At 44.1% G+C, this 24,082-nt stretch overlaps 1 protein-coding gene across 11 annotated transcripts in view; it reads left to right on the top strand.

The window, feature by feature from the left end:
* The window catches only part of WDR27 (WD repeat domain 27), a 169,097-nt gene that overhangs the window by 49,362 nt on the left and 95,653 nt on the right, over positions 1 to 24,082 (top strand). For all 11 annotated transcript variants that reach the window (XR_008316483.1, XM_053297383.1, XM_053297418.1 and 8 more), the window contains exons 18-19: positions 12,277 to 12,398; positions 23,386 to 23,519. Coding sequence is in view for 10 of the 11 variants with exons in the window: in XM_053297383.1 (XP_053153358.1) it covers positions 12,277 to 12,398; positions 23,386 to 23,519 (256 nt within the window). In the remaining variant the exon portion in view is untranslated. The remainder of the gene's footprint in view (positions 1 to 12,276; positions 12,399 to 23,385; positions 23,520 to 24,082) is intronic.

Genomic DNA, 24,082 nt, shown 5'->3' with positions numbered 1-24,082 from the left:
AAAGGGCCCCGCCGCTGTTAGCACCTGTTTCCCACTCACCCCTTCCAGCGCCACTAGGGCCAGTCTGTCCCGCTGCCTCCTGCCTCCTTCCAGCTCAGGCCGCGGAGGTCGCAAGTTGCCGCAACTGCAGCTCGGCTAGGCCTGCGGCCGCCGCCTCTTCACAGCAGCCAGGCCAATAACTAGCTGGATTGGCTGGACGGCGGGAGCTCACGCGCAGCTGGGGCCACTGCTGTCGCCTCCTCACCATGGCCGCCGCCATTTCCCCCCCGCAGCAGCTCAACTCAACGGCCTCCGCCCAGCCAATCCACTGGGTTGCCAGGATGCATACCCACGGGCACGTCTACGAGAATTAATATAATAGGAGACTGTCATATGACTAGCCACAATTTATTCTCATTGACACTATATGACCAGAGTTTCCTTATTAGAGATGTTGCTTTACTAAAAGATTCTTTTGAATTATTACAAATAGCTGCATTTGATGGGCTAGTGGGAAGATATATTTTGAAATGAGGGGGTGCATGAATCCGCTGCATCTGTACACGCAGAATCCTTTTTAATGAGCTGAAACTCTCCTGGTGTCCTGTTTGTTGGGAAAGGGGAAGCAGGGGTGTCTGAATCAAGCCACCTCATTTTCTCTCCCAAAGAACTGATGAACAGGATTTCAACTTTGTTAGAAAAGGACCCTTCATACATAGGACAATGGAAGGAGGAGTGCACATGTAGTCCCCATTTGTGTGTGGCGTCCTGCAGGCAGCTAAGAATAGGTGCATAAAACTCTGCTGCCACACATTTGGCCCTTATCTAGCTAGATTAGAGTGTAATCTTATCATATCCTCTGGGAGTCAAAAGGCTCTGTGCAACATTCTGTGTACGCACCCAAGATATGCAGTTCTACTTCAGCTTCTTTCTCTACCCTTGCAGAATGAAGCTGCTCTTGAGCTTTAGGAGACCTTCCACAACAGCATTCTTAGTGCCAGGGGCACTACCAGAGGAGACTGGCAGAATCCTCATGCACAGGGCTGTTTGGATGCTAGCCACTCAGTGCTATGTGCGGTGGGACGTACTCAGTGGGAGAACGTCCCACTGCATTCTGCTTGCCTTCCAGATTAACACTTCCAAGCCCTTGGGACCAATGACTTTTCAAAATATGCATTCTTGGGATAAAAGCTTGTCTGGCTCCTTTAACTAGCATCAGGAAGACTGACCATATTGGCTCTTGATTAGTCTTTAATCTATGCTTTTAATAGCATTTTCTTAGAGGCATTCCTTCTTGTGTGATAGAGAAGGGGAAATGTCTCTTTTAAGGTCGTGTTTTTATAAGCATGTTTTATACATATATTTAAAAATATATCTGCTACCTAATTTACCAGGGGCACCTTTTTAGTCAGTCAAAGGATTTTTGATCAGTTAATCTGAATGACCAATCAATTGAACATTGAAACACTAGTAAATATAAATTACTGGTGCTACATTTATTTTACACCAGCAGCACGCTCAGTTGGAACTCAAAACCTGCAGTCAAAGAGTTCTCAGAGCAAGATGACTGAATATTACACATAGCAATTAATAACCTGAAACCTGGAAATTATGGAAGGGATTCATTAAAGTGTGACTACCCAGCTGTGGACTTTGAAGAAGGGCTTCTGTTGCAGTTCAACTAATCAGCTAAAAAAAGATAAAAACTGCACATATTTGGCCCTTTGTTTACAGTCTGGAACAGTGAGGATGTTTGAAAAGCTATAAAAGGTTCATTTAAAGGGTTATTTTTAGTCTACTTTCCATATCGAAGAAAGCATATGAGATCATCATGTCTGTGTGCCTACCCTGTTAACTTCTGTGTCCTATACAAACCAAATCTATACTATGTGGGAAGGGACCTGAGGACTGTCTGGCAGTTCCAGGAGGCAACCAGTAGATAATGAGGCTATTTGCACGCATGTGCAAAGCTGGGCTAAGGGAGCCCAGCCCAGTTTTGCACTCACATGTGAATCACCGAGATTGGACCCAATTCCAGTGGCACCACAGCGCCAACCACCCCTATGAAGCCTTCCCTCAAAATGGGGTTCAGAGCGCGAGCCCCGTTTTTCTGCCCATGTGTCAGCTGTGACTGCTTGCAGCCATGGCTGGCAGACTCAGGGAGAGAGGATCCCCATAATGCACTGTGCACTCGTGTGGTGTATTCTTTGAGCTCCGGGGGTGGAGTGTCACATTCCAGAACACCGACCCTCGGAGCTGTCGGCAGCTGCCTGTGCTCGTGTGGGCAGGTGATCTGCCCACCCAGGGACGGTGGAACGATCATCTGTGGGGAGGTAAGTGCTTTCAGGCTTCCTCCCCGCAAAGAGAGTAGCCCTTCCTTTTGAGAAAGGGCTCAATATTTTGCTTGCTTAATGGCTGGTTGGGTCAGAACAGCTGTTGAAGTCAGGAAGGGCAGAGCCCAGCTAATGACCTCCTTTCCTCCATTTACCAGGCCCTTGGCTAATGTCAGTGGCTGACAGTCTTCCACATCTAGAGGTTGTGGGGGCGCGATGGGAGCCTTGTGCACTCCCCCTGTCCCTCTGTGTGAACATAGTTGTGCAAGAACATTTATACTCGAGCGCTGCTGTGCTCTGGAAGGGCTCTGGAAGATCAGAACCACATCATTAAGGGTTAAAGCAACATGTTCCTGATCTTCCAGAGCCCTTCCAGAGCGCGGGGAGTGCTTTGGAGTAGCAATTTGGTGTTGTGTGACTTCTGTGTATTTATTGATATTTTACTGTTTCTATTGACAATATATTTTTTAACTATTCTGTGAGCCACCTTGAAACTTTTTCATAAGACAGGATATGGGCCCGATAATAAACAAATTTACATATTTTGTGTAGCCACCACTCATAGGCAATCTGTTGTTTAACATGGAGTTCTACATGGGTTTGGAGAGTGAATAATTATTTCGTTGAGAAATCTTTTTGTCACTAGTGCATTTCTGCCTTGTATATTTTTTAGAGTGATTTAATGTATTCAAATTTTATTTGACATAGTTTTATTTTGGATTGTAAGCTGCCTTGAAAAGCTGGCAATGGAAACACTAGGTATAAACTTTATAAATAAATTAATAGAATCAAGGCATCCGTTGACTCTTCTGGCAGGTGAGTAAAGCTAGGATGTTCTTTTTCCTTGGTTTCTGAGGTGTCAAGTATTCCATGATAATGGCTTACATAAAAGCAATGACTGAGATATGTAATTGCCTTAAGAAATGTTCATGAAAAGTCAAGGAAGACTGTCTGTTTAGAATTTTTTGCAATGCAAAACAGCTCAAATTGCAATTATATAAATGAAAAAAATGTACACACAGATGCCAGCTTTTAAAATGTAGTTTCATGCCCGTTAAAATTAGGCATCATAATAGATTCAGTACCAAGTATTGTGTAATTTTACTCATTGCATTCCAACTCTGGGAATTGAGCTGCCTAGATAGCGGGAAACGTTACACAAATTTTTGGTAAAAAGCATGTTATTTCTCTCTTTTTCTTTTTTGTTGCTTTTGTGATCAATCTCCAATTTGTTAATGGCCTCTCCTTTGGACAGCGGGAAGCACAATTTGATTAGTAATCCTCCGAATCCAAGGAAGAGGGCAGATTACTCACAGCATCCGAAAGTACATTGCTACAGAAAAGATAATATTGAAACAGGAGAATAATGTGAAAAAAGCACAGTCAGCTGACTTCATTACAACATATAGTGCATGAAAATAGCATTCAGCCTTTATAAGACCCCAGGATACCCATACCTATAGGAAACAATTCAAGGGTAGATGAAATTGCGCATTACATCAAAAGGAAAGGATTCCTTGCTTCCTTCTCTCTTTTCCCTTCTTGCTATGATGAACAATCTCTGTGACTGATTGTTCTGAATTCGTACCGTATTTACCTGAATCGAAGATGACTCTAAAGACAACTCCCTTAAAAAGTAGAGGTTAAACACACTTATACTTGCATTTACTCAAAAGGAACAGGGCTCTGAATTTAAGATGACCTTGTGATCTGTGTAGTGATCCTCATGGTACTTACTCATAGTGATGGGTTCTGCGCCTGTGCACGACCTCACAGAGTGGATTGCTTTAGCTCCTTGTATACTCTAACCGTGTTGTGTGGCAGTGCGGCTGTTGGATAGGCAGTTAGAACATATCACAGTCAGTTTCTTTTTGACCGCCTCAGAGTTCACCTCATCAGACTTTGCTCCTTGGCGGATTGGTTTTAGGGGACAGCATAAATAGTTTGTTAAAACTTGTAAATAGGACAGATTACTTGGTTATAAATTGGACTGATCTTTGACTATGTTAAACGAATTGATCTGGATTGTGATCTGTTGTAATCACAAGCAGTGGGTTCTGCGCCTGCACAGGGACCTTGCAGGCTGACTTAGTAGCTCCTCATGACACCCCTCCCCACCTGCACGTGTTGTGCAAAGTCTGTTAAGATTGGCAGTTGGGGCGTCCTCCCTTCAGTTTCTCTTTGACTGCCTTAGCATTCAAACCTCATAGTAATAGCTCCTCGGTATAACAATTATTTCCTAAACTGACCTGGATTTGGATAACAGACTTTGATTTGGAAAATGATTTGGCTTGTTCACTGATTCGAACCACTTGGAATTTGACTTTGGAAAGGAATTGACGAGACCATCTTACGATCTGGCATAAGAATAAAAATTGACTTTTACCTCAGCAATGGAGGTAAAAGAAGACTAAAGTGCCGGGCAAAACTTCCGTCATCAGATCTGCATGAAACTTGCTTGATGTGCCTTGGGGAAGAACACAATATGGCTGCATGTAAGATTTGCTGTTCTTTTTCAAAGCAGACCAGATTGTAATACAAAGCTTCCACTGGTGGATGACAAAACACAATCTAACTCAAGCGGTCCTGTTCATGCCATTGACTCCAACGCAATGGGTCACGACAAATGCATCTCTAATGGGATGGGGAGCCCACTGCAGGAACCATTGCATACAGGGGAATTGGACGGAGGTACAGGCACGAAAACTCATCAGTTACTTAGAGTTGATGGCTGAATTTCTGGTGCTAAGGGCCTTCAAACCCATGCTTGCGGGGTCAGTGGTGCAAGTGCAGCTGGACAATACGTCAGCAATTGCTTACCTCAACAGGCAGGGGGGCACGGTCTCCATGTCACTGTGTACTCTGTCCCTGAAGATTTGGAAATGGTGTGTTGCACATGCCGTCTATCCAGTGACAATACACATAAGAGGTGTCGACAATCAGCTAGCAGACATCGCAGTTGAATCTCCTACCACAACCAAAGACACAAATGGGAGATAGGGGACTCTTACTTACAGAAGGTCTTCAGCGTCTGGGGTGTCGCATTGGTAGATGTGTTTGCGATGTGTGTCAACAAAAAGTGTGTCAGCTACTGTTCTCGTCCAGGCATAGGACAGGGCTCTCTGGGGGATGCCTTCCAGCATACTTGGAGTGCGGGTCTCCTATATCTCTTCCCACCATTACCAATAATAGGTTGGATACTAGCACAAATATTGAGGGACAGAGCCTCCTGCATTCTTCTGACACCATGGTGGCCACGCCAGCCATGGTTTGCCCTGTTCCTACAAATCTCTAAGGGTCTCTTTGACAGATGCTTGCTTGCGCCGGATCTGCTCCAGAGAAATCAGGGGAAAGTTCTGCATCCCGATGTCCACACGCTCCGAATGACAGTGTGGAGGATCGGGTTCTGAAGGACATTCTGCTAAACAGGTGTTTTTCAACAAGTCAGAATTACGCCAAAAAGTGGAAGCATTTCATGTCCTATATTCAAGGCAGGGGGTATCAGCTTTTCTGTGCCAAAGTACAGCAAGTTCTGCTTTACGTGACTGGGCTGAAGTTAAGGGGCCTAGCTCATGTTTCAAGCAAAGTACATTTAGCGGCCATTTCTTCAAAACACAAGGGTTGAGACGGCACAATGGTTTTTTCCCATCCTGAGTGCAAACATTTTATGAAAGGCCTCAATAATTTATATCCACCTATTAGGAAGCCTGTTGAGCAATGCAGTCTGTCTTTGGTGCTTGGGACTTTGACAGAGCATCCTTTCGAACAGTCGGCAACAGTGCCAGTCTGTCTGCTCACCCTGAAGACAGCATTTCTCGTGGCAATCACGTCAGCAAGATGTGTGAGTGAATTGACAGCACTCCGTGTGGATAAACCTTACACTCGATTTTATCCTCACATTGTGTTGGCTGTGGTGTGCAAGAGATCTTTTGGCTTGACCTGGACAGGACTTGACTACCCCTCTAATGAAAAAGTCCTTTTAAAATGTGCTCTTAGTGTGCCACTGTACTCACTTCCAGCGCTGGTCATTTACTTTGTTTTTTCTGAGTGACGAACACAATTCTGCTGCCTGCAGCATTTGCGCTTTATTTTCACACCAGGCTAAAAAGAGTAGAGCTCTCCATTTAAAACCAGCTCTCTATGAGAATATCCTCCACCCGGGGACTCCACGCCCACAGTCGCCGCGGATGGCTCTCGTGATGTTGAAGTAACTGACTGAGACTCAGCCTAAGCCTTCGACATCGAGCACAGCCTTAAGATTGGAGGTGCACACATTTGAGTGCCCAGCATCTGTCTCTACCCCACTCTCCACACAAAAGGGGGATAAGAGACAGAAGCGAACAGTTGAAGATACAGCCTTTCTGGCTGCCTCCGCAAAGCAGGAAAAAACATCTGATTCAGGGCATCACTCCCCAGTAACAGCAGGGATGTCAGTAGTCTCACATATTCCATTGCTGACATTGGCACAGACTTCAAAAAAATAATCACTATCGGTGACTTCAAAGGCCACGTCTAGCTCAAAAGTGAAGGTGAAGTCAGTGCCGAAGGAGAAGCCAGAGCATACCCTCCACAGCATCGAAGCTGAGGACTGAGTCCCTCATAAAAGCTCCTTTGACCTCGGCTACAAAAGGGAGCAATACCCACCTAAATATAGAGAATGATCCTAATGTGATTAATATTTTACCTGTTCAGGAGGAGGAGGAACAACCCTCTCATACACTCCTTCCTTGTAAAGCTCAAATGAAACTACACCTTCAGCATTTAAAGGGTTTCTGTCAGAGGGTTTAGATGTGGAAGATGATGCAGAGCAGATTCCTGTTCCCAAAACCCCTTCTATGTCACCTTTAAGGCATAACCCTGTTCTTCAGTGACAGAGCTTTGCTTATAGGAATGCTTAAAGTCAGGCGCCTTTTCATGCTCCACAATGCTCATGAACGGATCCTTTTGGGAACTCTAGTCATGCATGTCCGTACAAACTCCACCCAACAGGGCAATCATTGGTTTACTACAGATCAGAGGAGAAGAACTTCTCCTGCAGTGCTTTATGATTATGAGGAATTCAGATTGTTTTAAGCAATGGAAGGCTCAGGGATCATTACAATATGCTTCCCCAGCAAGATCACCTGTTCCACAGTATGTGCAGATGGTGCAACAGCCCCATGTTCTGTCACCTAGTCATTCAGCTACCCAGGTAATATACTCAATTCCATCCAAAATCATATCAGATCTGCCTAAGAGGGATTTATCAGTTCCTACAAGTAATAAAGCGATTGGATCTAAATCTATCCAGACATCACCTCAGCTGGTTGTAGACAGCCCTAAGTCAGCATCAGTTTCTATTCAAGCCCATTCTTCCCCACAACAGTATGACCAGGAATCATCTGAAAGGGAGTGTGAGTCTGAGTCAGAATCAGAGATGACATCTGTGGCCACTGAAACATCAAAGCCATCTGACTCAACAAGTGAGGAGTTAAGATCTTATCATGCTCATGTGTCTGAGATGGCAGAGGTGCTAGGGCTGCAGATAACACAACAAAGATTGCTGAGCCAGTTTATGATTTTTATATGCAATCTCACACATCATGTCCAGTGGCACTCCTAATGCTGCCAGTAATTGCACAGGCAGCAGAGTCTTTTTGGGGCATGCCATTAGCGGCACTGACTTCAATGAAACTAGAAGGGCTCTATCATATGCAGGAGGGTGAACATTCCTTTTTCATAATGCAACCTCTGCCAAACTCACTTGTCAGTGTCTGTGCTACATCGAGCAAATCATTTCATTACCATTCTGCTCCTGCAGATGAGGAGGGGTGTAAGTGAGATGCTTTTGGATGAAGAGTGTACTCTTTGGGATGTTTATCAATAAAGATGGTCAGTTACCTTGCTTGTATGGCCAAGTACTACCATACTCTATTTGAAGCTGCTATGGAGGAAATATGTGACTTACCTGATGAGTTTCAGCATAAGTTCACAAAGCTTTGTGCAAGGTCCGTAAGTTTGACAAAACAACAGTTGGGCACATCTAAGCATCTTGCAGAGAATGAATCGCAAACTTCAGCTACAGATATTTTGATCTGCAGACATGCTTGGTTGTGGTCTGCTAATGCAAATGGAGATGAAAGATAAGATTGAATACTTATCATTTGATAGCAATGGTCTATTCTCTGAAACAATGGATAAGACCATGGAGAAAAAGGAAAAGTCCAGGTATACTGCAAAAACATTTACATCTACTACTCAGCCTAGCTATGAACAAAAGTACCTAACTAGGGATACAGGCCAGCTGAGAGGAGAGATTTTCGTAAACAATATCAATGCTACTTCAAAAAGCCATATCGCCCCAAAGGGAAGCATCTTCGATGAAACAGAATCTTTCATCTTCGATACAGGCCTCCACCATTACCTCCATCAAGCACCATCAGGTTAGCCCAGTATGTGTAGGTGCGGCACAAGATAACAGATGCATGTGTGCGGCATATTGTTATCACGGACTGTGCCATAGAGTTTCACTGGAAACCATGTTTCCAGGGCATAATATACACAATGGCAACTACTGTGCTGCTCAAAGAGGTGAAGGAATTACTGGAGAAAAGGGCAATTTCCTCTGTAGGATGGAAGGATCAGAAACAAGGATTTTATTCATGTTACTTCCAGATTCCAAAGGAGGATGAAGGCATAAGACCCATCATGGACCTATGTATTCTCAACAAGTTTGTCGACATGAACAAATTCAGAATGACTTTGTTGCAAAATAGTCTAGTCCTCCTATGCAAGGAGGAGTGGTTTGCAACTTTAGACTTAAAGGACGCTTATTTTCACGGCAGCATTCAAGTGAACCACAGGAAGTGCCTTTACTTTACAGTGGGAAAACAAGTGTGCCAGTACAACGTATTACCCCTCAGAATTGCAACCGCACCAAGGGCTTTTACAGAATGCATGGCTCCAACTATCGCACATCTGAGGATGGAAGGATTTTCAATCTTCCCGTTCTTGGACGATTGGGTAATAACATCAAAGTCAGCAAGTGAGTTACATCCACAGACCCTGTATGAACTATAACTTCTACAAGCCCTGGAAGAAGTCTTATCTAGAACCTGTTCAGAGGATACAGTACATAGGTGCTGTTTTGAAGGCAAAGGAAGAAAGGGCATTCTTGCCAGAGGAAAGATTCTAATGCAAGATTTGATTCTGACCTTCTGGAAAGAACCTCAGCTAAGAGCCTATCTGGTACAAAGGTTGTTAAGGCTGATGGCATCATGCACCACAACAGTGCAGTATATGTGCCTGAGAATGAGGCCACTACAGTACAGATGTGGTTTCTCAATGTGTTCTGCCCAAATGTGGATGGACAACAAAAGACTGTAGAAGTCCCTGTGCATGTACAACACTCTCTGAGATGGCACACATCCCAACACAGTATGTCAAGGGGTCTTCCGTTCGAAACACCACTTTCCACTATAACTTTAACAACAGATGCATCCTTAATAGGATGGGATGCACATTCTTTGGGCCACAAGGTTCAGGGGTTGTGGAATTCCAATCAGAAGAGATTGCACATAAATGTTTTGGAGCTCATGATAGTCCTTCTCGTTTTAAAGTCCTTCTGCCCACTGGTAACGGGGAAGGTGATGCAGATAGTGATGGACAACACAACTGCCATTGCTTATCTAAACAAACAAAGAGGTACTATTTCTCGCTCACTTTGCACTCTGAGCATCTAAATTTGGGATTGGTGCATAAAAAACAACATAAAACTAATAGCAATACACATCAAAGGGGAGTTGAATATGATGGCAGACAATCTCAGCCATGTGTACTTAACATCTCAAGCACACAAATGGGAGATTCACCAGAACTATCTACAGACCAAATATCTACAGACCAGATATTTCATCAATGGGAATGTCCAGTTATAGATCTGTTTGCTACAAGATTGAACAGAAAATTAATAAAGTACTGCTCGAGGGCAGGTCTCAGCCTCCAATCTTGGGGAAATCATTTTCAAATACATTGGACAAACAGCTATTCTATATCTGCCCCACCCCCTTTGCTGATGGAGAGGGTGTTGGCAAAAGTATTGTAGGAAGGCACATGGTACATACTCTTGGTGCCATGGTGACCACAGCAGCTGTGGTTCACGACTTTATTCTGCCTATTCTACAAAATGGTGCAGCTGCCTCTGCATCCAGATCTATTGTTACAGGACGTGGGGAAGGTACTGCACCCCAGACTCAGGACACTGAGGTTGACAGCTTGGAGGATAGGGCTTTGAGGAAGATATACCTGAATTCCATAAATCCGTAACCCCCAAATCTTATAAAAGCAAGTAGAAGTGTTTAAAAATCTGTGCTTCCACAAGGAACTTTGCACCAAAATGTGCCACAATAAGAGATGTACCTTATACCCATTTTTACCCAAATAAAGTGGTAATGAGAACTGACCCACAATTTTTGCCAAAGGTAGTTTCAGATTTTCATTTGAACACGGATGTAGTCTTACCTGTGTTCTTTCAAAACCCAGTTTCTTCATAAGATACTGCATTGCATGTTCTGGATGTACGCGGATCATTACTGAACTATCTAGAGAGAACTAAGGAAATACTTAAAATGAACCTTTTATTCATTGCCTATAAAGGCAAATGTGTGGGACTGGCTATTTTGTGACAACTTCCAGTGGTTGGGTGAGTTGATCCTGCTGACTTACAGAATTCAAGGAGTGGCACCACTGTGTACTGTGAAAGTACATTCAATGAGGGCATATGGATCCTCTGCTGCCTATGTCAGAGATTAGGATGCAAGATATTTTTCAGACTGCAACCTGGTCATCTAATCTGCCATTTGTGAAACATTATGCCTTGGATGTGTGGATGGCTGCTGCACCAGAGTTTGGGAGAAACATCTTGAAGAGGGTTTTGCCGTAACATACTGCACCTGCCTGGGTAAGCTTACTAATCACCCATCATTATGAGTACCATGCAGATCACTACACAGATAAATAGGTTGCTACCTGTGACTATTGATCTGTGAGTGACCCACAGGTATTCATAAGACCATCCTATCCTCCTCGCTGCAGTACATTTACTTATGTTTCAAATGCTGTCATTTCAAGTTATAGGATGATTGTCTCATGTGGCGGTCATCCAGGAACCAACTGAGATGTGCTCTAACCGCCTATTCAGTGATCACACTGCCAAGCGACACAGTTAGAGCACATGAGGAGCTAAAGAAATCTACTCCATGAGGTCCTGTGAAGGCACAGAACCCATCATAATGAATACCTGTGGATCACTCACAGATCAATAGTTACAAACAAACAACCTGTTTATTTCTTATAGTTAGGAAAAACCTAGTCTTGGATTCAGGTAAATACATTATATCTACATAGGCTGGGAATGTTGAAATTTAAGAGGGATTGTAATCTGCACACTGATGTCAGTCCTTCCTAAGCAGGCTTAACAAAATAGTCCATTGCAGCAGAAAGAAGAAATGATATTGGCAGACATCCTGACTTAACAAAGGATTGGTACAGCAGTGTTGCATTCCAGACCAAGGAGACACTATGCACCCCTCCTTCTACAGCTGCCTGCATCACCCAGAAAATATGTCCCGGAGCCTCAGGGACATATTTTTCAGCTAGCACAGGAAGCTGCAGAACCAAGAGGAGATAGTGTCTCCTTAGTCTGGAATGCAACACTGTTGCACCAGTGCTTTGTTAAGTCAGGATGTCAGCCATTAACTAGTAGGTAGGAAATATTTTACTTTCCTTGATGGGGGGAAATAGATCAGTAATGAAATTTACATTTTTTAATCTAACCCTTTCAAGCTTGTTTATAATAGGTAGGTGTTGTTTTTAAGTAAGGTTGCCTGAGATGAATAAGGATATTGCTAGACAAAAATTTCTTGTGATCTACTGAGTTTGTGTGACAGGCCTGATTTTTAGAAATGTATTTTCTGTCTTTATTAAGGGCATGATGGTGCTGTTAACTCAGTGGGCTGGAGCCATGATAATAACTGGCTTGTTTCATCTTCTGAAGACAGAACTTTAAGGATCTGGTCAGTCAGCAGTGCAGAACCTGCTTTATGTCTGGTAATAAATAGCTCATGCCTGTTAGATTTTGGGTACCTTTCTATATGCCTCCTGTACTCCACAAATCCCACTGATTATATGCAGCTGGAATATAACACTCATTAGCATCTTAGTTATTGCAAAACATTTTCAGGAACAGTTTGGCTGTTTTGGTAATCAGTAGTAGTGGTGGTGCTGAATCTTGTCATTATCAGGCTCATAATATGAATCTGTGCAGCTTGTAAGTCACGAGCCCTTTTACAAGCAGAGTGCTATCCTCCTCCAGCTGAAAGTTCTCAAGCTACCCAAAATGATTACTGAACTGCCACACATATTCTAAGGACATCAGGATCCTGATGTCCTTCCTTGGAATGCAGAGCTATCATTCATATTCCCGTTAGCACTGCCCAGCAGCAGTCCCCTGCAAGCTGAGGTCTCTGCTGCTGGGAGACTTACCTTCTACCATTCCCATCCTCATCAAGATAAGTTTCTTCCTGGTTCACTCCCAATGATAGCGTAATTGGGAGTGTGACAGGACCTTAGCTTGAAATGAGGTTAAGATTCTGTAAATTAGTCTTGAGCTGGACGGTTTAGCTTACCCATTGAATCTGTGGATCAATTTTTTTAATCATACCCTGTTTTCTTTAATATATTTATTCCATATTTGCACTATCACGACTGAGATAATTAAATAATCTTCTAATTATTCTAAAGCATGGGTGCACAACTTTGACTCTCCAACTGTTGTTAGACCACTACTCCCATGGGCAGTCCACACTATCCCTGCCTATTGGCCACTGTGGCTGGGGAAGATGGGAGTTATAGTCCAACAACAGCTGGAGGACAGAAGTTGTGCACCCCTGGCCTAAATAGAGAATATGATTATTACACATTGAATAATTATTGACCTCTTCTCAGTGCTTAGATAAAGGATTATAGCTGGATGTCATGACATCAGCCTATATTTGGTACTGAAAGCCATTGGATTTGATGAGATCATCCATGATGAGTGTATGTAGAATATGCAGATCAACAACCACAGTTTCATAGGCCAAATCAGAACCCCAAGTTGCCAATCTAGAGGCAAAATAGGATTGTGGAAGGAGTTGTGTCCATGGCAAGATGATTTGCCAGCAAACAACTTTAATAGGCAGATGCTAGATACTTGGTGTTCTGCTCCTTCTGTCATTTTCAATAATTACCAGGGCTAGAACAAGAATTATTTGGCTCAGTGGGTGGTTGCCTATATGGTGCGTTTTAGGACTGTGGTTTGGGATATCTTCCCGGGCAGAAAAGGATTCTTTTGTTTATGGACAATGCTTCCCATCAAAGCTGACCATTGATTGATTCCTCCCAGGCAGAAAGAGCTACCTTCTGTTCAGGCTGGAGCTTTACTGAGTAATGGCTGTCTTAGGATTCTGGAGGCAAACTCTCAATGAAGCTATTTGCACGACCAGGGGAAATCAGGCTAAGGGAGCCTAGCCCGATTTCCCCTGGTCTTCTGCTGCCATGGGAGCTGCGTGGCTCCCGGCAGCAAACCGCAAAAACCACCCCTCCCCTTAAATGAGGTTAGCGGAGCAAGTGCTAACTTAGCGGAGCAAAACTCTGTTTTGTTGATCGTGTGCTGCCGCGACACGGCTCTGCGCCATGGCAACACATGAGGAGACAAGCCTCCCGGCCCCGGGGGTCTCTCCAGAATGCCCCATAAACTTGCATGGGGCATCTTGGAACTTCCGGGGGCTGTGTGGCCCCGTGCAGCCCCCCATCCCTGCAGATCTACCCGGCTCTGTGACGGAGCCGGCAGTCGTGTAGGCGGCCTCTGAGAAGCCCATAGGCAAGAGGTAAGGGCATTCCCTCTCTTTTGCTGTTCCTCCCCTGCAACAGGTATTTAGAGGCATCTTGCCTCCGAAGCTGGAGGTGGCCACCAGACTAGTAACCATGAGCTTGTCTAAACACTTTTTAAAGCCATCCAAGCAAGCGGCAAACACCACACTCTATGGCAGAGAATTTTTCTTTATTTTTTCTTTATTTTTACATTTATATCCCACTCTTCCTTCCAAGGAGCCCAGAGCGGTGTACTACATACTTGAGTTTCTCCTCACAACAATCCTGTGAAGTAGGTTAGGCTGAGAGAGAAGTGACTGGCCCAGAGTCACCCAGCTAGTATCATGGCTGAATGAGGATTTGAACTCGGGTCTCTCCGGTCCTAGTCCAGCACTCTAACCACTACACCACACTGGCTCTCAGAATTCCACATATTAATTCTGTGTTGTGTAAAAAAGTACTTCCTTTTGCTGGTTTTAAATTTCATGGCCATCTGTTTCATGGGATGACTCCTGGTTCTAGTGTTTTGAGACAAGGGGGGAAATTTATCCCTGCCCACCGTATCTACTGCATACATAATTTTATACACCTCTATCATGTCTCCCCATAGTTGCCTTTTTCCAAACTATAAAGCCCCAGATGCTGTAGCTTTGCCTCATAAGGAAGGTGCTCTAGGCCCCTGATCATCTTGGTTGCCTTTTCCAGTTCTACAATGTCCTTCTTTAGATACTGTGACTTGAATTGTGCACAATACCCCAAGTGTGGCCACACCATAGATTTGTATAAGGGCATTATAATATTAATATTTTTATTTTCAGTCCCCTTCCTAATGATCCCTAGCATGAAATTGGCCTTTTTCACAGCTGCCACATGCTGAGTCTGTCAATGAGCTGTCTGCCGCAAGACAGGGAGGTGGGATTGGGTAGCATTGTTTTACAGTGGTTCCACTCCTACCTCGACAAATTCCAGATGGTGTCGCTTGGAGACTGTTGTTCCACTAAGCGAGAACTGAAGTGTGGAGTCCCACAAGGCTCCATAATGTCTCCAATGCTTTTAACATCTACATGAAACCTCTAGGAGAGATCATTAGGAAGTTTGGTGCTGGATGTTATCAGTATGCTGATGACACCCACATTTACTTCTCCATGCCAACCTCATCAGGAAATGGCATATTTCCCCTAAATGTCTGCCTAGAGGCAGTAATGGGCTGGATGAGGGATAACAAGCTGAAGCGGAATCCAAATAAGACAGAGGTACTGACTGTGGGTGTCCAGGACCTGAGAGATGGTTTAGATCTTTCTGTTCTGGATGGGGCTACACTCCCCCTGAAAGATCAGGTACGTAGCTTGGGAGTGCTCCTGGATCCAAAGCTCTCCCTGGTTTCTCAGGTTGAGGCGGTGGCCAGGAGCACTTTTTATCAGCTTCAGTTGATACATCAGCGACATCCATTTCTAGAGGTGAGTAACCTTAAAACAGTGGTATATATGCTGGTAATCGCCAAGCTTGACTACTGTAATGCACTCTATGTGGGGCTGCCTTTGTACATAGCCTGGAAACTGTAATTGGTACAGAATGAGGCACCCAGATTGGTCTCTGGGACAACACAAAGGGACCACATAATAGGGATGTGCACGGACCGCGGAGGCGCGGTCCGATGCTGGGTAGATCTCATTTTAAGGGGGGGTTGTACTTACTCCTCCTGCCACTTTCCCCCCTCCAGTGCTCAGTTTTTTAGTAAATTTTTTGGGGCGGCAGCATTCCTCCCTGCCCCCTTGTTGACAGGTAAAAGCGGAAGTAACTTCCGCGCATGCGCCTGCTGCTGACTTGCGCATGCCCACGCAACATGTGATGTGTGTGGCAGGCACATGCACGTCAGCAGTGGGTGCATGCACAGAAGTTACTCCCACTTTTACCGGTCAACAAGGGGGCAGGAGTGGCATTTAGGAACACTGCCGCCCCAAAAATTTCACTGAAAAAATTGAGCACCGGAGGGGGGGAAAGCGGTGGGAGGGGTAAGTATAACTCCCCCGCCCTTAAAACGAGACCCCCCGGCATCAGACCATTGCACCGGGCCACTTGTGAACCGGTTTGCATGCCTCTAACATGGCCTGTGTACCGGTTCATGCGCATCCCTACCACATAACACTAATTCTAAAAGAACTGCACTGGCTGCCAATATGTTTCCAGGCGTTTCCTTAGCGATCACATCTTCAGATTACTAAAGCTCCTCAGAAATAAGCAATTAAACTTAAAAAAAAAAAACCAGTTTCAATGGCTTGAAAACGGAACAGAATGACTATTACCCACAGATTTTGGAAAGTATTAGAGAATTACATGATACATTGACTACAGAACTCTAAACATGTATAAGAACGCTTGACTATTTTAACTGTGTTTATGGCGGGATTTATTGGCTTGACCCGGGACTGGAATTGATTACTCTATTAGAAAAATCCCCTATTGTTCCTGCCATGAGTGCAAAATCTCCTAAGGAGAAGACCACCTTTAAAAGGTGTGAAAATTGCAAGGGGAAATTCCTCTCATCTGACAGCCACCAACTCTGTTTGCTGTGCTTGCGGGAGGGCCATAGTGCTGTGGCCTGCTCAATCTGCTCTTCATTCTCTAAACAGACTTTTAAAAACCAAGCGGCCCGACTTAAAGTGGCATTAATGGAGAACACGCTTTGCCCCAGAAAAACTATGCCCCAATCACCTGCGGCTTTGAGTTCAACCTCGAAATCGGCACTGAAGGCTACAACACATACGCAGTCTAAATCCTCGGTGTCTGGGGAGGCAGCCTCGACCTCGAGGGATGAAACACAGTCGGTTTTCAAGAGACCGACTGCCATACAAGCCAGCCCAAAGAGAAAGGGCAACCTGTTAGTGGACGCTCCGCCACCGAAGAAACACAGAGACAAAACACACAAGAAAAAACACCATAGCAAGACATCTGAAACAAACCCCTCTCCGACAGGGTTGCAGAAGATGAGAAGTCCATCGGCATCAAACCAACATTGGCCAGAATCATGACATCGAGTGTTGTCACTTTCACCGGCACCAATCCCACAGCAGTCTCCTTTGATGCCAAGGCAGCCACATTGGATGTCTACATCCTCGACATCAAAGACAAGTGAGCAGATGCTGGAATCATGACACCAAGTGGCATCTCTCTCACTGGCAACAACACCTCAACAGTGGCCATTGATGCCGAAACTGCCACGTTAGAAGCCAACTTCTTTGACATCAAGGCCAAGTGAGCAGACACCTGTCACCTTCAACATCGAGGTCAAGTGAGAAGAGACCTGTCACCTTCAACATTGCACATGACGTCGAGTCTGAGGTGGAGACTGGGTTAGACCCTACATCAGTGACAGACATCATTAAGCTGATGGAGTCTGGATAGAGCACTCGATCAACCACTACGTTCAAAGGCTTCCTTAGTCACGGACTGGATGTTGAGGTGGAGGAGGAAGAATCGGATCAACATCTTTTGGCACCAAGTACACCTTCGGTGTTGTATACAGGCCCATATAAGGCCACTCCAGTGTTGGAGTTACTACTGCATAGGGGTTGGGGGGATATCTCCATAACCCTATCACCAGAAGAATATTCTTTATTTAAACAATGGCAAATGCAAAGGAAGCGCTTAACACAGACCGCAACACAAGTAACGCCGAACAGGCAAGATTACTGGGACACATAAGTGCAGACAGTCATGCTACAAGAACCAAGATCCAAAATAAGAAGAGTTTCCATTCAAATGAACTTCCCTCCCCTTCCGGTAGTGGCTACACACACTACACTGATGCCACAGGGCACAGCTACACAAACAATCCAAACAAAAGACACCAAAAGGAGGAACAATAGGAATCCACCTGCAGAGAAAGGCATGAGAAGGAACATGACCACATCTTCCACAGACACTGCCTTGGACACAAGTGGGGCTTCGAGCCACCAAACTGATGAGCAGCTGGACTCTTCAGATGAGGCGGAAAGTTATGCTTCAGACTCCTCGGTAGAAGAGTCCAAGGAACACATCCCTGAACCTAGTCAGACTGTATCAACAATTCCATCTGTGTCACCAACAGAGGAGATGAAATCCTATCACCAGCAGATAGTGGAGATGGCTGAGTTACTTGGCTTGGACCTTAAACAAAAAACAACAGATCTGGATGACCTGGTGTACAATTTCATGAAAAGGATGACAGGACTACAGCCACTATACTTACCGATGCTACTGGTCATTACCAAGGCTGCAAAGTCAACTTAAGAAGTTGTCCAGACGTCCATGCCAATATCAAAGCGACTGGAAACACTGCATAGGATACAGGAAGAAGACAATGAGTATCTTATGAAACATCCTGTACCTAACTCACTGGTAATAGATTGCACATCATCTTCCAGAGGTGGAAGGCACCACACAACTCCAGCAGATAAGGAGGTACAAAAGCTAGATGTTCTTGGCAGGAGAACATACTCAACAGCATGCCTTACTATTAAGATTGCCAATTACATCGCTTGTTTATCGAAGTATACATACTCCTTGTGGGAGAGTTTGTTTGAAGAGTGTGCTAATCTGACTCCAGATGAGTTTCAAAAAAGATTTGAAAGCACCTTTGTCAAAACAGCAATGACAACACGCCAGCAATTAAGTAACACAAAGCATCTAACAGAATCAGAATCCCACATCCTAACATCTGTAATAATGCTGAGGAGGCACACATGGTTGCATGCGACCACACTATAACAGAATATGCATGATCGCAGAGAGGCACTCCACTTCGATGGTAAGGGGTGATGAAACAGACACCACAATGGAAAAAATCAAAGAACACGGCGAAATCATTCACAACCCAAAGATATACTAATACAAGATATCAACCTTACCAAAGGAGGCAAAACACATTTTGGCAGAATGAATGAAAGGACTATAGAAAGCCATATCAAAGATAAAACTAAAAAAAGGTATGCTGCTAGAAATAGAACTAACCAGCAGAACCATTAGAAGGCCGCACAGCAGGCCAAACAACACTTTGATTGCAGTCAGAGCCCATCTGCACTTATGAAAGCCAGCAAGATGATGATACTCACCATCTGCGCAAGGAACAGCATCACCTTGATGCTTGCCAGGGTCTCCATCAAACTGGCAAGTCATGCTCCAGCATGGCACTGCATAACATCAGACCAGTGGGTGTTGCGCATAAGCACAACGGGGTATGCAATAATGTTCGTGACTCTGCCAGAGTTTATGGGGATAAAATATATTCCTGAGACAACAACGCTGAAAGAATTGTTGGAGAAACAGGCAATTGTGCCAGTGCAAAGGGCTCACAGTCAAGTGGGCTTTTACTCCTGGTACTTTCAGATCCCAAAGCGAGATGGGATGTACGCCCAATAATGGACTTACACTGGTTGAACTTGTATCTCAAGGTACAGAAGTTTCGCATGATAATGCAAGCAATCCTTCCATTTCTGCATGAAGATAGGTATATTGCGATGTTGGATTTGAAGGACGCATACTTCCACATCGGCATACAGGAGAACCACAGGAAATACCTGCGCTTCATGGTGGGCACAGAAATTTACCAGTACAATGTGCTACCCTTTGGCCTAGCAACGGCCCCAAGAGTGTTCACAAAGTGTATGGCAGCAATCATAGCCTACCTTCGAATACAGGGCCTCTCCATCTTTCCATATCTGAACTACTGGCTCCTCACTGCAAGAACAAGGGCACAGTTAACCTCCCATGTGAAGATGGTGATATCACTGTTACACAACTTGGGGGTACAAATCAATTGGAAAAAGTCACATCTACAACCTGCCAAGTGACTCCAGTACATTGGTGCAGTACTAGACATGGAAGAATGAGGGCTTATTTACCAGAAGACAGGTACAAACGCATTTGAAAAATAATGAAAGTATTCCAAATGACACCACTACAGAAAGCAAGGTTGATCCAGGTACTTATGTGCCTGATGGCTTCATGCACATCTACTGTACGCTATGCGAAACTGAGACTGAGGAAGCTGAATACGTGGTACTTGTCGGAATTTCACCCCCATGTCGATCCATAGAACAAACTCTTGCTCATACCAGAAAAGGTGTTGGCCCCTCTACACTGGTGGACCAACAGCACAAATCTCCAGAGGGGAATTCCATTCAAATCTCTAGTGCCCACGCTGATGGTGATGACAGATACCTCCATGCTGGGCTGGGGAGCTCATCTGTCAGAGCTAAGGGCGCAAGGTTTTTTGTCTGCATGAGAAAGGCAGTTGCATATAAACTTCTTGGAGCTACTGGCTGCCTTCAAGGCTCTGGAGTCTTTTCGGAACACCATAATGGACCATGTGATCCAGATACAAATGGACAATACCACTGCAATTGCATACATAAACAACCAAGGGGGCACCATATCAAAGCCACTGTGTCAGCTCAGTCTACAAATGTGGAACTGGTGCATCACACAAAATATTAATATGATTGCTATCCACATATGGGGGAGGACAACACATTAGCGAATGCATTGAGCAGGAGTCATGTGATCCAACAACACAAATGGGAGATGAATCCCTTACTCCTGGAAGAGCTGTTAGCATGTTGGGGGACACCAACAGTGGACCTATTTGCAACTGAGCAGAACAAGAAATGCGGGCAGTACTGTTCCAGAATGGGACTAGGAAGCCACTCCAAGGGCAATGCATTCCAGTTTCAATGGACTCTGAGTACATTTTACTTGTATCCGCTGTATCCCCTACTGAACATGGTGGTAGCCAAGGTACAGCAGAACAAGACCAGAGGGTTTTAATAACCCCCTGGTGGCCAAGATAGCTATGGTTCCTGCAGCTTCTCAGACTGTCTGGCCAGAACCAGAGGCAACTACCACAGCAACCGGACCAGGTAACTCAAGAGAAAGGTCAGCTACTGCACCCAAACTTAGCCACACTAAATCTTACAGCATGGAGGATAGGTTACTGAGGAAAATCTTACTGAATAACAGAAAGACTTCCACCAGGAGAAATTTTCGGGCCAAATGGAAGAGGTTTTGCAACTATGCAAAGTCAAAGCACTTTACGCCCAAGGAAGCAACACTAAGGGAGGTGTTGCTATATCTCACATCCTTGAATTCACAGGGACTCGTGAATGTCTCAGGGTGCATATGGCAGCAATTTCGGCACGCCACAGTGGATGGGATAGGGAAACAGTGTTCTCTCACCCTAGGTGCAAGGAATTCATGAAAGGCATAGATAATATGTACCCACCAGTACGACAGCCCATGGACAAATGGAGTCTGTCTCTTGTGCTTTCCACACTAACAGAAAAACCTTTTGAGCCAATGACAACTGCTGCTATGAAATTGGTGGCACTGAAGACAGTATTCCAGGTGGAAATAACAAGTGTGAAATGCGTAAGCAAGTTTCTAGCACTTCATATATGAATCATATACAAAATTTTATCCAGATAAGGTAGTGATGCGCTTGGATCCAGACTTCAGACCAAAGATAGTCTCATACTTTCTTTTAAACCAAGATATAGCTCTGCCGATCTTTTTCAGAAATCCATCCTTGCCTTTGGAGCAACCAATGCATTCGCTGGATGTGCGTAGGGCTGTGCTGTTCTATTTAAAATACAGAGGATTAGGAAAACAAAACATCTATTTGTCTGCATGAGCAGCCAATGAAAAGGCCAAACGCCATCACACCAACAAGTATCACATTGGCTAGTGGAGGCGATAATGATGGCTTATGAACTACAAAAATTGACCCCACCAAGATTGGTGAAGGTCCATTCAACAAGGGTGTATGCAACATCAGCAGCGCATTTGTCTGGCATGAGGTTCAAGGACATCTGCTTGGCTGCTTCCTGGGCATCAGACCAAACATTTGTCAAGCATTATGCTTTAGACCTTCACTCTGCAGCAGCAGCTGAGTTCAGAAGGGCAGTACTGAAAAGGGTGTTGCAATAGCTTGAGGCTCCCTCCTCCTCAAGGGAAGCTCATAATTCACCCATTGTTTATGACTGTCCTAAGATCACTATCCAGATAAACAGGTTGCTTACCTGTAACAGATGATCTGGTAGTGATCTCACGACATTCATAAAACCCACTCAGTCATCCCCACTGCAAAGTGCAAGCAATATGATCTGTGAATTCAGAGATGCTTACAGGAAAATGCTTACAGTCGGCCAACAAGAAACTGAAAGGGGGACGCCTAACTGCCGGTATAAGATACTGCAGGGCATGCATAGAAGGTGGTTTGGGGCGTCTTGAGGAGCTAATGAATTTTACTCCAAGTTTACACAGGTGCAGAACCCCATTGTTTATTAATGTTGTGAGATCACTACCAGATCATCTGTTACAAGCAAGCAACCTGTATATCCCTTTCCTCCTCTTTGGTATACATTCCAACTGAGCTTCTATTATTTTGGTTTTAAATAGGTTCCATGCTTTCTGGAGTGATTTGACTCTCCTGACTTTCCCTTTCAGCTTTTTACCAGTTCCCTCATTTCATTTTTGCATCGGTGCTGGACTTCCTTGGCAATGCTGCCCTCCCATATAGCCAGTGTGGTATAGTGGTTAGACTGCTGGACTAGGACCAGGGAGACCCGAGTTCAAATCCCCATTCAGCCATGATACTTGCTGGGCGACTCTGGACCAGTCACTTCTCCCTCAGCCTAACCTACTTCACAGGGTTGTTGTGAGGAGAAACTTAAATATGTATTATTTACATTTATATCCCGCTCTTCCTCCAAGGAGCCCCGAGTGGGTGTACCTTTCCGGGCTCCTTGGAGGAAGAGCGGGATATAAATGTAAATAAATAAATAAAAGCTGAATTGGATAACACTATGCTTTTACAACTCTGAAATCTCTCACCAGCTCCTGGGCACCACTCTGTACTGTGGTGCAAAGGGCTGAAGTCAAACCAGGGATTCTTGTAAGATATCAGGTTTTCAGAATGTTGTAGTAGCTTCCTCTTATGGCCTTTAGCTTTGACTGATTTAGATAGTAATTATGTTAAACAGCAATCAAATAAAACTTAAGATGAACAAATATTTAAGTAAGAAAATTAACACAGATGGTAACATGCTAAAATGACTGGACTCTATAAGGAAATTACTTGCAAGTCTCTTACATTATCTAACTGAAAATTATCCAGTATATAATGTTAATTATATATTTTTAATTTCAGGGCAAGGAAATGTTTCATAAATCTATCCGATCAGCACAGTTTTATTACATAGACACATTTATATTGCTATCTTGTGGAGCAGAGTTTCAATTGTTAAGATACTACCTTGACACCAGCAAGGATGAGATGAAAAGGTAGGTGAAAATGTACAATTTTACAAATATCAGAATATCTTTGTTTTTTACATCCTATAAGGTGTTGTGTTTTTTTAAAACTGAATAATAGACAAAACAATGTAGAACCAGTACAGAATTTGTTTTAGCTATCTCTTTTATATGGCATCGGAAAATAATAAATTCCAAGTAGGACTAATGGAGCCTAGTTTCAACTTATTTCTGCCTGGTGAATTTCACAGAGGTATTATGTAGTGGGTCTTGGTTTATAACCAATTTGGATCAGATTTCACTGTAATATTTAATTTGATTATACTGTGAATATGGTCTGTATTGGACTGCAAAGATATGAGAGATAAAATGGATGGTACTAATTGTTTGAGTGGCTGCCATAATCTTATTTCAAGTTGGCAGATCAAAATAAAAATAACACTGTCAGGACCCCCTCCCATATAAACTTAGCCTATAAACACAAAGGTTATTGGGGTGGACAAATGGGGACATGGACATAGTGATCTCCTGTGCCTTTTCCCCTTTCAAAAGTAGGCCAAAAATGAGGGGTGGCACAAAAATGAGATGGGTTC

Source organism: Hemicordylus capensis, chromosome 1 (assembly GCF_027244095.1).
Source record: "Hemicordylus capensis ecotype Gifberg chromosome 1, rHemCap1.1.pri, whole genome shotgun sequence".
Classification (NCBI taxonomy): Eukaryota; Metazoa; Chordata; class Lepidosauria; order Squamata; family Cordylidae; genus Hemicordylus; species Hemicordylus capensis.
The sequence above is the reverse complement of the archived record's forward strand: the minus strand, read 5'-3'. Positions and strand labels throughout refer to the sequence as shown.